The 17721-nt window shown below is 39.7% G+C and overlaps 2 protein-coding genes across 2 annotated transcripts; both read left to right on the plus strand.

The window, feature by feature from the left end:
* Positions 1 to 23: 23 nt before the first annotated feature.
* Positions 24 to 7545, plus strand: RGS9BP (regulator of G protein signaling 9 binding protein). The gene has a single exon (XM_075161328.1). It carries the CDS (start codon positions 556 to 558, stop codon positions 1264 to 1266), a length of 711 nt encoding a protein of 236 aa, XP_075017429.1. The 5' UTR covers positions 24 to 555; the 3' UTR covers positions 1267 to 7545.
* A 3923-nt stretch (positions 7546 to 11468) lies between these two features.
* NUDT19 (nudix hydrolase 19) lies at positions 11469 to 16482 on the plus strand. Its single transcript, XM_075161327.1, has 3 exons — positions 11469 to 12195; positions 13782 to 13989; positions 15072 to 16482. The coding sequence occupies exons 1-3, from the start codon at positions 11494 to 11496 to the stop codon at positions 15296 to 15298; spliced, it is 1137 nt and encodes a 378-aa protein (XP_075017428.1). The 5' UTR covers positions 11469 to 11493; the 3' UTR covers positions 15299 to 16482.
* Positions 16483 to 17721: the final 1239 nt, after the last annotated feature.

Raw genomic sequence — 17721 nt, forward strand, 5'->3', positions numbered from 1 at the left:
GGGAGGCCGCGGGCGCTCCCCGCGCGGCGCCATGTGACGCCGCGGGCGCCCAGCTGGGACGAGTTAAAGGCGAGTGGCGGCGGCGGGGCAGCGGCAGCGCGGCGGCAGACGGGGACGGCCAGCTTCCCGGCTTTCGTTCCCGAGAGCTTTATCCTTCGCATATTTTTTCCCGTCCCTCCTCGGTGTTGGCGCTTTTCAAAAAGCAGCGCCCGATCGCTGGAAGCCCTGGCTGCCGTTCAGCGCGGTGCGGGATGAGCCGCCCCGCTTCTCCTGCACGGCGGCAGTAGCAGGCGGGGAGCGATGCCGCCTGCCCCCCGGGGCTCCCCGCAGCCCGCCTGGGCTCCCAGAGGCGTCAGCGCCGCCTGAGCAGCCGGCGGGGACGCGAGGCGGGTAAGAGGGTGCTGAATGCACGCGCGACCCGAAGCTACCACTTGCCATGTGTGCTGGTAGCATCTGGCTTTGGCAGCTCCCTGGTCCCGGTACCGGGTGATCGGGGCGGAGCGGCAGCAGGGCAGAGCAGCGGGGACGCAGCCCCGCGCCGCCGCCGGGATCACGATGAAGGAGGAGTGCAAAGCGCTGCTGGACGCGCTCAACAAGGTGACCGCCTGCTACCGGCACATGGTGCTGACCATCGGCGGCACCTCGGACTCCCAGAACCTGCGGGAGGAGCTCAAGAAAACCCGCCAGAAAGCCCAGGAGCTAGCGGTGGCCAACAGGAACAAGCTCACCACGGTCCTGAAGGACAAAACCGTGAGTAAAGAAGATAAAGCCGAGTTCGAGAGGCTATGGGTGATTTTCTCCACGTGCCTAGAGATCCTGGAGATCGACATGAGGAGAGCCCTGGAGCTGGGCCACGAGTTCCCGCTAAACGTCCCCAAAAAGCACCTGATCCAGACAGGCATGAGTGGAGGAACCTCTGGCGTGGCCGCCAGGGCAATGAGCATCCAGAACATGAAATACGAGGCTGAGCACAATATAGACGTGGTGGATTTGAAAGACCTCGAGAACGAAATCAACCAGGTAGGAGAGATGATGTACGAGATGGAAATGAAGGTCAATGTTCCCCAGTGGACAGTAGAGGCTAAGCAAGACCCAGGGGCTGAACTAAAATCCACCATCAGCGTGGGTGCTTCTTCTATTGGCATGATCTCTGTGGAGGAAAATAAATCCTTCTGCGATATCAGCAAAGTTCTAGCTGGGATTATTTTCTCCGCTGTGCTCATTATCGCTATTGTCCTGGCAGTGTGTGTGGTAAAACTCTCTTAGGGTGGTGCAGGCTCTGACAAGAGCGACCCTCCTCCAGTCTGTCTTTGGAGTGTTTCACGCCTCACCTTTAATTTCAAAATGGGTCACTTGGATGAGCTAAGAATTTAAACCTAGCACTTGAAAGAACAAAGCAAAACTTTTGCTTCTCAATATCCTAAAATGCACAATTTGTTTCTTCCTGCTTTTTGAAGAAAAGAGATGCAAATCAGCCTGCAGAATAGGATGTCTTCATCTGCTGGACTTGTAACGGTTAACTATGAAGTATCAGGGTATTATCACTACTGGCTATAACAGGGATTTGTCTGCTATTAATAGACCACTATTCTCAGAAGCCTGTATTTTTTGTTCTTGAATAGGCTCTGGTGTTTGCTGCTGGTCACTGTTTACAGTATTTGAGAGTTAATACAAATTTGGAGGCTAACACAGGTGTTTTGTCCGACATAGTGAACAGAACATGTTTGGGGTTTTTTTTCATCAAATACATAAGATGTTATTTCAGTGGAGGAAAAGGGGAAGGACGAAAACCCCAATAAAAGAATGTAAACCACCTCTATTTTCGATAAGTCAGTGGTTGGGGAGGGGGGAGTTGTGGAGGAGAATGGAGAAAACAGAACAAGCAATGTTTGATACCAAATACTGTTTGTTGATTTAGACTGGATTGTACAGAACCCAGTTGCATGGGTTGGCAGAGAACACGAATGACTAATGGCTTTCCAAATCCAGAGAGAAAAAAAGGAGGAGTTCCACATTCAGAAAAATACTAGCAAGCCTCATGGTTCTCATCCACGTTTACCATGATTTTGTCTTCCCCTGCAGAAAGGCTGATTCTTGCCACTGGTTCAACTTTTTCTTTCTGTAGAAGCAAACAGTTTGCACTTCACAATTAACTATGACAATAGGAGTAATGAATCTACCCATAGCAAAAGCAGTAATTTTTAAAAATAGATTTTGGCAAACAAAAATTATGTAAAGTTAAAGCCAACCTTTCTAATAGTCCAAAAAGAGATCCCCTCTCATGTTGTATATGTATGATGCCTGTATATGTACAGTCACATTTCTGCAGAAATCCAGACAAAGCTGAAAATGTGTCTCAGTTTCATATCTCATTCATGTCCGATTAATCATTTGCGAAACAGGAAGCCTGTAGGATTGGTCCGATTTGATACACTGCAATTTTGGGAGGTAAATGCAAGAGCCGCATAAAACCTTCCACTGCTTCCTTATAAAATTGTCAACGTTTAAATGTAAAATTGGGGGGATAGACACGAACTTTGCGGAGAAGCTCTATAATGTTTTGTAGAAGGCCCTATCTATTATGGTATTTATTATGTAACCTACGGAAATGTCTTCCGTTACTGTGAACACACACTACCCATTCCAAGAATGCCTGGCAGAGACTTTATAGTGCCATAGGTGTATGAGGCACCCCACAGACAAATATAAAGACCTTGTAATACTGGGTTTTTAGTAAGTTATTATTCTTCTGCATTGATTATTATGGACACATTATCAAAAAGTAACAATCGGACATGTTTTGTGGAGTTACTAGACAATCTTCATGCTTGTTAAATAAAATTATGTTGACAATGCTTATAAACAGCTAATATTTTTGAGTTAAGAACTAAACATACTTTGAAAAACTGCAGCAGTTTATTCTTTAAAATTTAAGAGAACTGGATTTGGGGAGAAAAAGTGTGTAACAAATTTGAATCTGGTCACTTGTAGGTGAGAAAAAAAATAATGTAGGTGAGGAAAAATACTAAGTGAAGGCCTGAATTAAAGACAGTAGACTATCATTACGTTGAAGGATAACGTGAGTTCTGCACATTGATCCAGTCTAGCTCCATTCTCATGGGAATTCACAGTTCTATAAGATGATTCCACATTCCTTTCGATTGTATTTCAATCATTCCATAGGATGCGTTTTATACGTAGTTAATCTAGGTTGGTAGAAATCCCCGGCAACATTCTAACAAAGTCAAGCCTGTATTTATAGGTGCTACTGTTTCAGTCTGTCTAGACAAGGTTTAATTGCTGTGTGTTGATTTAAATGAGATGATCTCCTTCACAATCATATTGAGTAAACATATTTATGGCAAATACAGCAAAAGCTGCAGGAGAATGTACATATTTGGACTGCCACCACTAGGCACTAAGGATTTGTGGGTATTTTCATTCTTTGCACTCTCCTTTTACTTAGTTCACAGGAAGGTGGATAAGAACTTGGACTCTGAAAACTCCATGTTCCTTTAGAAATCAGATCGTTTAACCACATGTTCTGAAAACCCAAGTACTGCAAGTCTGGTTTCTGGTGGATAAGTAAATGGTAGCACCTACAGTATTAATTATCTTTTATCTTGGTATCCTGAAGTGAGTATATTGTTTATCCACAGTTAGTTGCGTAGACGAATTTTTAAGAATAGGTCATCACATCTTCAAAAGCAAGCCTCAGTGAGCTGGTAAATTGTAAATTTTCAGTTTGTTGCATTTTTTGAAATTTGGATTTTTGGATACAGGACTCAAAGAATTCATATAATTATGTAAGTCTTGCTTCATTATGAATATGCACATAATTAGTATTTAAAGGATTGGACCTTGGAAAAATAATGTATTTTCAAATCTTAAGACAAAGCTGGCTGCAGATTTATTCATCATTAGTTTGTTCCTAAAAATCTGTATCATGTTATATTTAGGTTATCTGAAATTAAAAGATTAAGTAGAATTCTAACAGAGGATTGACACCATCTAAATGGATAATGTTCCTGCCATTAATCTCCTACACTTTATACATGTGTATGCTCAATGTCACAGAGTTCAGGCACAACAGCGCACAAAATCAAAACAAGATGAAACCACCATTGCGCAGAAGTACTGATGCTTCTTCTAAATTAAGAAATAAAGAGATGTTGTAGATTTGCAGTCTTAATTTTTTTCCCCACTTGACTGCAACTGGAAGGAGACTGGAAATGCTTTTTTTTTTAAGTGAAAAATGGGAAGTCAAACTTCAAAATACTCTGTATTTAAATAGCATGATGAAAATGCAAATACTCTCATGCTGATCAGTGAATGAGAATGTTATTGTGTTTTCAGTACAAAAGAAGATGGTCATTGCTTAATTTCAATGTTGTTCTACTTCAGTTCTTTTGTCTTTATTCACAAGATACACACATTACATTTGCTGTATACTAAAATCTTACTCCTGACTTGAATAACACTGGTTTTGCCTGTGCATGGGTGGTATTTTCTACACTTCGAGTAATTCAAACTTGTTACTGTCACTATTTATTTAACTTAAAATAAAGTACGTTCTTATAACTTACTGGTTGGCTTGCAGCAGTAACTAAAACCAAACAAAAACTGCATTAATACAGCTTTTCAGTAAGCTTTTCTAAACAAAAAGTTCCTATTTCAACCACAGGAGTAAAAGCAACATGCTAAGCCCTCTTATTACAGTTTTCTTTACATAAATGCACCCTTCTCAAGCTCCCAAAGTTGAACATAGTGATACATCTTAATTTATACTGCAAGGGAATCAGCAGTCTGAAAAGTCAAGAAATCTCTGCCTTAGGAAACAGGTACAATAACATTTAGGGTAACAGGGATGACATTGCCTTCACCACTGGTTGTTCAGTGTTGTTGAGTAAAGTACGGAACCATTGGCCTGGGCAACTGAAAACTAGAGAACGTATTAGACTAGGCTAATGTATTAGATCCTCACTGTGTTAGGATCCAAACTCTGCTCCCCTTCAGCCAGCAAAGCTTGCATTTACTTTAACAAAAGATACACACAACCTAATGTGTGAAATTTGGTCCTGTGGTATTGATAGCAACAACAATCAACAGTTATATCAAACTATCAGAACTGAGTATGTTAAATGCAGCAATTTGTAATTTTATTCCAGAACTTCCAGTCTATCAGCATAAAAACCCTCTACACTGTTTTTTAGTTTACTAACAAAATGAACACAGAACCATAATTAGTGATTCTCCTTATGTTGCAAACAATGTAACATCAAACTTCAGCATTATGAATATGAAATAAAATTAATTTCAAAATTCTTCATGCAAATATGTAAGTATTTTTTACATAAATGCTATTATTTAAAAATGGACCAAACAACTGATGTCATTAGCTTTCGGATTAAAAATTAAACAAGTGCTTATTTTCTGTAGTCTGAAAGGATTGGTTATGGGCTTTCTTTTCTTTCTCTTACAAGGTTTGTGTTGTTTATGTAGATTTTCCAGAAATACTTTGTATTTAAGTGCTAATGCAACTCCTAGTCAACATATTTACCCTTCACAGATTTTCATTATGTAAAAAGTCATTCAGTAAGACCAGTAGATTATAGATCTCTAAATGCTTTCTCTCAATACGATTATGTGTAAGTCTTTTAATGCAGGAAGAGATCTGGACAAAATAGTAGTCTACACGTGAGCAGCATTTGCTATGGTAAGCATACAATAAAAGTGGGATTAGAAAAGAATGTCTTTCATATAAAATTATCTGCATGTGTTGAGGGAAGGACAAGAAAAGGAAGGAGATGGATGTATGTAGATATGTCTTCATCTTTTGTTAGCAAAGTATGCTTTTTGTTAAATATAATAGCATCACAATGTTAAACTATAGCTTCTCTATAAGAAGGTAGTATCTTATTTCCAGTGGACAAAGAATATAAAATATCCCTGAGTGGAACTGACTATCCATTCTCTGATTAACTCAATACAGAATAAGAGTAAAAATATTTTTATTTGCTACATGTTGATATCAATTTTCCAAAAGACAACCCTTTTCTCTGTTTCACACTACAAGGGACCTTCTATTGGAAGAAAGTGGTCCCAGAAGGCTGGATTCTGTCATCTGTCCTGACAGCTTGCTGCTGCAGTACTGTGATGCAGTTAGAAATGCAGCTTATTCAGCTACCACTGATTAAACCTGCAGAAAGGTGAAAAGTCACATAGCATTTAACCAGCATGAAGGCTCTTCTGCATCTTCTCATGCAGCCAAGCACAAGCATTTCATGCTTCAAGCAATGTGACTAGAAGCCATGTAGGCAAATACAAATAAAATTACAGCATCTCCGTAAATCTGTCACCCACATAGGCTAGTTAGCAAAAGCAATTATGTTTATTGCTCAGTTCCAGTAATTTTGTCAAGAGTATCTACTGTGGTTTTCCTAAGTGTCAGAAATTTACTTCTTAAGCCTCCACAGGGTCAGGTGGGGTGTTTTGTTTTGTTTTGTTTGATTGAACTGTATGTTTTCTTTTATTTACACTGTATTGTAAATAATATCATATACGTACTAATTACACCTCCACCAAATTAAACAAACTAACAAATCCTCTAAAAGCTAGTTCTAATTCAACTGCACAGAAATGGAAGTCACAATCATAGTATAGATGTGTGGTCTGTTACTTTGGTCAGTTTTCCACAATGCATTAAAATAATCACTGAAGTCTACGATCAGTCAAGTCTGTCTCACACGCACAAATGTTCAAAGAACATACACAGTTAAACTCATTGATGTGTCACAGCATTAAGGAATTACATAGCCTAAAACATTACTTCAAAAATCATGAGTTTTTTGTAAGAGTAGTAAACGTCAGGTCTTACAGCCACATATAATTGTCTTGAGAGAAAAAAAAAAAATTCAAATGCAATTCCTTTGCATGATCTTGAAGAATCCTCATATAAATAGCATAAAACTTGGGGGAAAAACAAGTGAGAAAGGTGGAAATGAGAAAAGACAGAAAAAAATATTTAACTATTTATACCATATAAAATGACTGAAGAGTACCTGACACACCAAACATGATACTCCCTTAGCAACTTAATCTAATATGCTAATTGCGTGTGTAACTTTATATATAAATACACATTTGAGTTCTGGGACCTAGAGGAAGTGGTCTGAAACATTACTCATATAAGCCATCACTACTCAGTTTAGGGAGAAATTACATGTGTGAAGACTATTCATGTAATTAAAAGCTGCAGAATTAGAACCATAATTTCAGTTTGCGTAAGACACGTAATCCATTATGCGTCTGTTGGAAGCAGAACATTTCCAGTTGTTAATACTATCTGTAACCTAGTTTTCTGATCTGCTTTGATTTGTTGGAATATTGTTTTCTACGAAGGTAGCTATATTTTTTATTTTTGTCAATCTATATAATGGTGCTATAATTATAAACCTGCATTTCCTAGATTTGATATTTATTCACACTTTGGACACAATACTTGGAAAACTATACAGTGAATAATCTATTTACTTTTTATATGATTTGTTGAGTCTGCCTATTCATTGATATTATATGAGCTAAACAATCTAAAAGCTTTAGAATGTCATTTGAAATAAGCCAGTTTAAGAAGTAGTAGACATGTTCAGTGAAATCTCTTCGTTTTTTGATACTTGAGGTTTTACCAATTTGTTCGATATAGTAGACACTACATCTGCGTAGGGACAAAGCTTTTACCAGATGCATATAAATTAAACCAAGAACTGACTTAGTATAATAATCTCCAACTCACAGGATAGCATGTCAGCTAAATTCAATTGTGAAATAATGGTGGACTTTGTTTTTCATCTGAAATTAATTACTACAGTGATGTGATCTGCACTGATCTGTATGTGCAACATAATTTATGCAATGATGTGACAAAAAGCAATTAAGTCGTTCTATTGCTAGGTATTCTAATCATGCACAAAAAAAACAGAAAGCTAATTTTACAATCATTTCTACGTATCTAGTGACCTGCATCTTTTTTCTTTAAACAAACTGACATTTTCTTTTTCTCATAAGCAGTAACTGAAGTGGAAAGAAAAATGTTGAAGTAACCTCCACAATGCTGAAATATGATCCCACAAAGAATTATTACCAGTGCGATAATCTTACAGTGTTTCATTTGACGTAACTTTTGCATGACTTCAGAAGGGTTTATTTTTTAATACAGCACGATCTGTTTTTGAAAACAACCTGAAATACAGAAGTATTTGGGGTCCACTAGATTAACAACTGTATGTTCTGGCATAAAAGAAGCAAGAAAGGCAGTCGAATTCTTAATTTTTTAGCAAAAATACTTTTTTTTTCATCTATATCACACATATCTCTAGCTAATTCTTGCTATGGGGAGAGTTTTCTCCAAACTAAAGTCTCCTTTAAAGTATTCCCAGCCTACATACTGGCCCTTGAAGCATAATGCCAGAGCCCAGCTCGACGTAGAATGCCCTTGTGCTGGAACGCTTATACTACAGTAATGGAATAAACTAGTATGCTTGGTTTAGGATTGGCATTCCTGAGTAACAGATTTTCTCAGATTTTGCATTCTTTCTGAAATTACTCATAACGCTACGCAAATTTTAAGTACAAGTGAAACGAGCTCTGTATTTTAGCAAAATATATTGAAAAAAGAAGTCATCCAAGTTGGAGATGAAGAAATGAAACATGCTTTATAGACAACCTTACATCTAGTTTGGCTTTAACACGTTCTATATTCATTTGAGCTATCTCCAGCAAGTTAGCTGTGGCTTTGAGAGAGCAGATAAATGCACACTCACAGCGCTTAGCTTTTGCTTTTCTTAATAGGAAACTGGAAGGGGGTAAAACATCCCTTTGCACCCTTGATCTTTGCTCACAGAGTTTCTGAGTATCAAACACTCAGGGTTTGAGTGTTCATCCTTAGAACCGCCCGCTACCTCCAGTCCTGATAACTGGGTCAATTAAAGACTCACATGCTCCTGGAATTTGAGATGACTTCAGCTTTGTCATGAACAGATATTGAACTACTCTTTGTAAGACAATAATGAAAGGAAGTTAAAAAATTGCCATCAATAGGGTGAATATGCTGACCCTTGGGTAAGGAATGTCATCCTTCTTAGGGGTAAGCGGTGCCTTACATACCACAGCACTGTGTGGAAAAATGCAGCAACTGCAGCAGAGAGTAATGTTTGCCTTAACTTGTACTTGGCTGTCTTTGGTTCCAAAGGACTGCTTCAGATGCTGAGAACAGTCATGAACAATGCTATAACCACACAACTATTTCGCTACCAACAGTCCTGGTATTCTGTATGTGTTTGAGGTGCAAATAACAGCATATATGCCAGCCACACATTCAATTTCCACCCCGCATGCAAGAATGACTATGAAATTAGATCTGCTTAATGTATTACCAGTGGATACCAGTGAAACCAGAGGAACTGTTTTCCAGAATATTCCTGCTTTACATACTAGCACTTGTGAGACTTTACAGTGTGCTAGGTAAAAAAAAAATAAAAACAATCGCATTTAGAAACTTAAGATAACAATATAATCTGCACTATTCTGTATCAGATTTTCCTAAAGATGTTCTGAAATAATGTTCCAGGGATACCAGACACTGCATTTTTGCTATAGTAAGACAGTTTTGTATATGTGCTGGTATTACAACTGATTTGAAAATGATGTTGTTCGTTATTGGTACCCGAGTACTTTCTACTTAAAATGCCTTTATGCTGAAATGATCTGACATAATGGACCCTAAATCTTTTTGATCAGCCATCAAGTCATTGGATGTTAAATCTTGAAAAACCTCAGTAGTTTATTAATATTTTACCAGTACAGCAGCTTTGAAGCAAAGCACATTCCTAACAAGATGTATACTTAACACAATAAAATAAAAGTATAATAGTGTTAAGTATAACTAAGAGTGCAAAAGGCAAACAAATACGAGGTGAACATTGTGATTTTAGGTTCAAAATGCCTTCTACTAGGAAACAGGCACATTAATGGACCTTATGCTTCCATTGCCTAAGACAGTAATCACTGCTGAGCAACAATGATCAAATTAGTATGAAAAAGGAGGCTAGAGTTACAATATGTCCCGGTTTTGCTTGTATATTTATTTGGTCATGAGGAAGGAAAGGAGAGGGAGGGCAGATTTGTATATTGTCTGGCTATACCGCAGCTGGTGTTCTGCCCCAGTTTTAGTATAATCAGCTGGCTGGCTGACCTATTCTCTGCCAACTGCAGCCTAGCGTCAGGATGAACTTACGGCCCAGCTGTGTCTCTGTTAGACCTTGACTATATTTTTGTTTTTGTCAGTTGACATATTCCAGCATCCCATTGGTTAAATTGCCTCTAAACATCATTTCAGGTGAGCCACATCTCACAGGCATTAAGTACATGGCCAAATAAAAAATAAAATGGAGAAGTTGTCAGAGGCATGTGCAGGTATCTGGGTATTTGCCAAACGAAATCTAGCAAGAGAAGGATTATGAATAGGAGGTTTCTCCATGTTACATGCAGATATCATTCTTACAAAATTTCTCAACCTGGGTCATCAGCTTTCTTCTGCTTACAAATTCAAAAAAACAATCTATGATTAAATTGAGGAATCAAAATCCAATGTTAAATTAACAAAATAAAATAAAATGTTTCCTAAAGTGAAAAGTCTGTTCAAAGGGCTTTTTCAAGGTTTTACTATCTTGCCTGAATATATCTTTTTTTTTTCAGACAACAAGGTACTTAAAAGCCTCAAAACAGAAGAGCTCTGTAATAAAAATTAATTAAAATTCTACATACTCCTCCCTTTTGAAGTCTACTAGAACTTGGAGCATGACATGTTTAATTAAAGACCTAAAATGATTTTTGTTATCAACATGCCTTGATGTGGAATTGAGATAAGGAGACTTCTCTGAGGCCAGGTGGCGGGTCAACAGCAGTATTATGATTACAAATGAGAGTCCTTGGTTCCTGACCTTGTGCTGTAATTACAGTCCCTTCAGCAGTACTCGGGAAGACTTTGGGGTGCAAGGTAGCTATTCAACATTTACATCTTGTCCTGCTGTAAATACACTCAGTGCCATGAAACCTCAGGAAGTGCAAACTACTCCAGTCCATGGATTTTCAAGTAAATTGAAAGCCATCACTTCGTTTCTCTCAGCCATTCGCCCTGTGCCTTTAAACCCGCTGTATTTCCTTAAGCTTTTGCCCTTTGAGGACACTACTTACCGGCTTAAGGCTGATCGGGACGGAGGCATTACTGGCTGTTTCTGACAGGCCTCCATTCCCACTACGTCTCTGGGCGGGCCAAGCGTTCACTCGGCGGAGCCGCGCGCTGACCGCCCCCACGGCCGAGGCCCGCCGGGCTTTCCCGCCCGCTGCCTACGGTTGCAGTGGCTCCTCCGGGAGCCCAGGCGGCGGTGGCGCCCGGCCGGCCCCGCAGCGCGGCCTCCGCCTCCTCCACCCCTCAAGATGAACTCGCGGCTGCGGCACTGGAGGGAAGCGGCCACGCTGCTGCTGGCGGCGGGCACGCCGGCGCGGCTGCCGCGCTCCCCGCTCGGCCTCTTTGACTATGAGCTGCTGCTGCTGCAGCGGAGCTCCCGCAGCAGCTTCATGCCCAGCGCCCACGTCTTCCCGGGCGGCCTGGTGGAGGCGGCGGATTTCTCCGCTGACTGGCTGGGGCTGCTGCCCGCCTCGCCTCACTGCGGGCTGGGCCTCGTGAGGCCGCCGCCTCTCGGCTGCAGCCGGGCCCCGCTCTTCGCCACCGACCGGGAGCGGCTGGGCTCACCGCTGCCGGGGGAAGTCGCCTTCCGCATCTGCGCTATCAGGGAAACTTTCGAGGAGGCGGGAATCCTGCTGCTAGTGCCGGGGCGCGGGCCGGCGGCGGGCAGCGGCCCGGCCCCCCTGCTGCCAGCGGAGCACTTGCCCCCCGCCGCGGAGCTGAGCGAGTGGCGGCGCCGGGTGCAGGAGGACCCGGCCTGCTTCTTGCAGCTGTGCCGGCGCCTGGGCTGCGTCCCCAATATTTGGGCGCTGCAGGAGTGGAGCAACTGGCTGACCCCCGTCGGCAGGGCTGGTCGCGGCGGCCGGCGCTATGACACGGCTTTCTACCTGTGCTGCCTGGAGAAGCGGCCGCCCCACACCTCGCAGGACGACCAAGAGGTGACAGCCTTCCTGGTAAGAGCGCCTGCAGCCCCGCAGGGGGCTGGCACAGGAGGAGGTGCCTGGGCTCACCGCACTCACTCGGCGTGCCGCGCCGCACCGCCCGGCCGTGCGAGCGTTCCGATGGCAGCAAGCACGGGGGGCCTGCTTCTGCCCCATGCAGCCCCCCTCTTCACACCCCGCCTCACAGAAACCTCCAGTACAGTCCCATCAAATGGCCGTCCAAAGGTCTAGCTCTCTAGCCGTCCTGATAGCGCTCCCTTAAGATGTGAGGAAAGGAAAGGGGAGTTTTCATCTTCATGGTAACCCTCTCCCTTGTACATCTCCCCTTCCAATCAGTAACTGCCACTGACCCCTTTAATCAAACGTGCAGCTCTACCTGCTGGCAGAAGAGGGTGTTTCTTGAAGGTCATCTTACATTAAGTTTTATGGCATAGGATGTCTGTCACGTCAGATCATTTTCACTTTGAACTACTGTATCTGTCAAAGGTGGATGACAAGTAATCACTTCTTATACATTTATTCGTGGAGTACCAACGGAGTATTGCTGTTACACCCTTAACATTCAGTATGCTTGGAGAGATCCATGTGGTATGTACAGAGCGTTCCAGGGCTGCAAAAGCTGCTAGTAATTTTTGTCTTGTAATTACTTGAAATATCTTAAGTAACATACAAACCTGTTGAAATTGTGTATTATTAAAACCATTTTTGGAGCTATATTGATTTTTTTACTTTCTTTTTTTAATTGGAGGGGTAAAAGAGTAAAAAAACTTCATGAAGAAAATTCTTAAAGACAGCTCAGGTCTTTAGGGTCTTTAAGTTTTTCTAGAATTCTGAAAAGTTTGAAAGCAAGTTAGAAGTAGAGGAGAAACCAGAGAGTTCTGTAGAAGTTTACCTAACAATTTTAGTATTACTGATGTTTCTATATTTGTTTTTTGAACAGATCTTGCTACAGAAATTTAAAAATACCCAAGATCTTATCTTCAAAAGAGTTCATGTTTGTTATAATTTTGTTAATAACAGCATAAATCTACTACAAATGCTTATGAACACATTTATATTATCGAATTCACCATATGAGATGAAATGAAGATTACTAATGGTTTCAACATGCAGAACAAGCGCAGTGTTCAAGCATGAATGGCTGGGTGTTCATGCGCTGAAAACAATGTGTATAGGAAGCAGATGTTTAAAGGTACTTTTAATTCTTGAAGCATCAGCAGCAACCTCTGTTAACTGAGTTCACATTGAGTTTAAGGTTTTCTGTGGTTTCAGTAGACTGTTAGTCAGGCCCCTAAAAGAAGTCTCAATTTTAGTTTCCAAACCTGGCATGCCTACGTGTAAAATAAAAACTTATTTATTTTTATAGGAAAAAGAGTAATTTTTATAGGTTGCTTTTATTATGTTTTTTTCAATTTTTTAAAATGTCTTTTTGTTGCTATTTTGGTATAGTTTATACATGGGTTTTATTGTTTTCAGAAAATTTGGACTGTTTCAAGCTTTTTCTCCGTAAAGACTTACTTGCTAATGGCTTTTAAAGTTACTGATACTTTCTGTCTGCTGATTAAACTATTATTTCAAGGCTTGTTTTCATCTTACAGTGGTCATCACCTCCAGAAGCCATTGAACGCTTTAAATCTCAAGAAATATGGTTTCCTCCACCTCAGTTCTATGAATTGTGTAGGCTGTGCAACTTCTCTTCACTCAGTGAGTTACAGAAGTTCAGCTCTGATAGAGCTCTAGAGGGATGTGAACGTTGGATGCCTGTGATGTTAACTGCTTCAGATGGCTACATTCAGCTATTGCCAGGTAAGAAAACAGATGAAGGTTCTTTTAGATATTAAAACTTTGGAATTAATACATACTCAAGCCACATGACATAAACCCATCTATGACTTAAAAGAACATTTTCCTTACCATTAAGTTACTGCATGCTTTTTCTACTGTTCGGCTTCCTTCTTTGATACAGTTGATAATGGCTACTGTCAGAGACAAGCTACTGAATCAGACAGCTAGTCTTTCTGTACTTACTCATAATCTCATTGTCTCATATAGTTGCCATTAATATATTTTTTTATGAAGATATTCTAGCATTTCCACTTTTTTTCATCTGAAGGATGTATTAGAACTTGTCCTATTTAGTCCTTTTCAGTGGGAATTCTCATTTACTTCAGTTATGTGTCTGCCTTTGCAAGGGCAAGTGGATCAAGCATAGCTGCAGCATCAGTCTTCACTGATGTAGTGATAGTAGAGAGATACACTAATTCATTTTCCTCCTGCCCTGTCTCTCTCATTTCAGTCATGTACATTTTGCCTTCTCCCTACGAAAAACTGCATCTATGATTTATTATTTTCTGCTTCTTTAGTTTGCTTTTCATTATGCTTTCTCCTGTCTTTTTTTTTTTAATCACTACTGACCTCTAGAATTTCTGGATTTGTGTATATTAGCACTCTTGCACAAGAGTCACATGCATTTATATGGCAAACGCTGTTTTATTTAACAAAACAGAACAAAATAACAGTTTCTATTCTTAGTCCTACTGTAGCCTATCTTTATACACTTGGAAAAGTATTTGTCTTGTTCTCTGCCTATTATATAAACTCGTATCTGACCAATCTGTGATTATAGCATATTAGTATTACCAGGAACACTGGAACATTCAAATCAACACCTTGAATGTGCACTGCAGTGTCACTTACAGATACTTCAGAAGTTTATGGGTGTATCTTTAAATCTGAAGATGTTTAGAAGCAATTTACTTTTGTATTGTGAAATACATTCCACCAAGTTTCATGTCCTGATAAGTATTAAAAAATTGCTAGTGTCGTTCAATCAAAAGGCTGAAAAATAAGGTAGGCAATTTGTAACTAAAACTTTTTTCTGCCCCCAGGAGATGAGTTATATCCAGAAGATCCAGATTATACAGGAGAAAAGAAAATAATCACGTCAACAGATAAGAAGGTTGAAGATCTCATGAAAGAGGGTAGTGTATTTCACAGGATAGTAATAAAAAACATCAACAATCTTGCTGTTTATGTTAATATTCAAGCAAAATATAAACATATGAATCCATTGATGATAAACTCTGAATGTTCAGATTATAATAGCAGATTATAGTATGTTTGGTTTAAAGCTAGAATATTTTTAATTACATACATGTTCACTGTGGTGTTGGTCCTTTCTAACTGTTGCCAAATAGTCAGGAAAATATTCCTTTGTCCTGCCAAAGCATTTTGTGTGTGTGTGGTTTGAGATTCATGTGTACCTAATTCTTTGAGTCTTTGAAACAGCACAGCTGTGCCAGTTATGATGTTTAAAGGCTACTGAAAATTTAACATAACCATCAACTTAATTATTGATTAACTTAAATGCGATTTGATGGTAATTATACTGAGCCATTACCACCTTATTGTACTTACATACTAATTGTAGAATATGCTGCAACACTGGTCTGTTGGGTCACACAGGTCCTTTTCCCACTGAAAATTTAAGTATATATTATGTTCAGAACAAGTGTTTTGAGTTGAAGACTTCTTTTACTATGCTTCCCAAAGTTATCCATTAGACAACTGTAATGTGTGTCTAGGAATGAATGAAATCTCCCATTCCATGTCTGCTGACATCTCCCAGTCTATTCTCTCTCATTTTTGGGAAAAACAGTGTATATGTGTATATATAGATTTATTAGCTAAAATTCACTTTTTAAAAAACAATTATTATAAAGTTAATGCTTATATTCAATATACCCAAATTCTTTCTACTAATGGTAATCTATCCAAAACTTTACAATTTTCAAAGGTAGAGACTATTTAGACAAACTAAGTCATCTATCAGATTGAGTGCATTCTCAACATTCTTTTTATTCATAATTTTTATCTTCAAGTTGTTAGCAATTTAAAAAATAGAAAAATAAATTGTTTAGCTCCAAAAAGATACCAACAACTTCAGGGAATAATGTACTACCTTGGAAACACCCACTTCCGTATGTCAGCATCCCACACTTTGCTTCTCAACTACTTTGCTAAATATATCTGAGATTTAAGAACTTCAGAGGAAGGATTGCTGCTTGCTTATTTGTTTTGGATTTTGCTTATTTGGTTGGTTTTGCCTTTTTTTTGGTACAATAAGTGGAGTAAATGGAGCAGTGAAGCAAGTTCCTCTTTACCTGGAAGAATGAATGAATGATGACTTGAGACAAGCCAGTAAAGTTGTTCAGAAAGCTTTGTTTCAGCCTTTGTTCTGTATTTAAATTAAAACCACCTGCAACATTTTCATTAAATTGAATTGGTTTGTAGCATTCATTTGAATTGGAAAAAAAAATGTGTCTTTTACTTCACTCTGAACATGCTCAGACTGTTCTTGGTTTTGCAGACCTTGTTGAAATTTGTATACCTCTACTAAACATGGATCATGTGAAGCAGTATATAACGTATACTGTATATTATGCAATATAATATCTCCTTCAGAATATTCTGGCTAACTCTTCTGAACATGAAGACAACAGGATAATTAAAATGGAGAGTAGAGGAAGCAAAGAAAGTACCCTGTATGGCTCTTGCATGATTTTTTAGCTTTTTAAGACTAACACTGGACACTGTAGTACTAGCAAGACGAGGGAAAAGCACGTTTATGATCATATTTGTGGCATCTACAGTAACAGGTATCTTGGCTTCAAAATGATTCCGTTATTTATTCATAATGGGCAAAATAAGTCATATGAGTCTAGGCTGTTTTACAAGTTACCATGAGAACACACACAAATTTAACAAGATACAGCATCAATAAAGATGTGGTATTGGTTGGGCTCTCTCACCTTCTGTGTGGAGCCAAGATTCCTTATTTTGAGCTGGTAGACAGTAATGCAGCAAATTAAGGTTATTCTGTCAGCCCAGGAAAGGGGGACAGAGAAACACTTGCAAAACTATTTCTGTTTGATTGTTGTTGTGTAACAACAATGGTAAACTACTCTACTCTGTTCCTGCAGACAGAGGCTTAAAAAAAACACCCTATCTGTGATAACCAATAATAGAATCATAGAACGGTTTGTGTTGGAAGAGACCTTTTAAAGATCATCTAACCCAAGACCCCTGACATGGGCAGGAACATCTTTCACTAGGTCAAGTTGCTCAAAGCCCCATCCAACCTGACCTTGAACACTTCCAGTGATGGGACATCCATAACTTCTCGGGGCAACCTGTTCCAGTGTCTCAGCATGCTCACTTTAAAAAATTTCTTCCATATATCCATTCTAAATCTACTCTCTTTTGGTTTAAAACCATTACCTTTGTGCAGTCACTACAGGCCCTGGTAAAAAGTCTCTCTCCATCTTTCTTATAAGCCCCCCTTTAAGTATTGAAAGGCAACAATAAGGTTTCCCCAAAGCCTTCTCTTCGTCAGGCCAAACAATCCCAACTCTCTCAGCTTTTCTTCACAGGAGAGGTGCTCCAGCCCTCTGATCATTTTCATGACCCTCCTCTGGATCCACTCAAGCAGGTCCATGTCTTTCTTGTACAGGGGCCTCCAGAGCTGAATGCAGTATT

The sequence above is a fragment of the Calonectris borealis genome, chromosome 12 (assembly GCF_964195595.1).
Source record: "Calonectris borealis chromosome 12, bCalBor7.hap1.2, whole genome shotgun sequence".
NCBI lineage: Eukaryota > Metazoa > Chordata > Aves > Procellariiformes > Procellariidae > Calonectris > Calonectris borealis.

Excerpts from the sequence above, each read along its gene's own strand:
- RGS9BP (XM_075161328.1), top strand. The coding sequence starts at position 556 with ATGAAGGAGGAGTGCAAAGCGCTGCTGGACGCGCTCAACAAGGTGACC.
- NUDT19 (XM_075161327.1), top strand. The coding sequence starts at position 11,494 with ATGAACTCGCGGCTGCGGCACTGGAGGGAAGCGGCCACGCTGCTGCTG. Across the intron at positions 12,196-13,781 it reads AAGAGGTGACAGCCTTCCTG|TGGTCATCACCTCCAGAAGC; the intron begins GTAAGAGCGCCT and ends TTCATCTTACAG. Across the intron at positions 13,990-15,071 it reads CTACATTCAGCTATTGCCAG|GAGATGAGTTATATCCAGAA; the intron begins GTAAGAAAACAG and ends TTCTGCCCCCAG.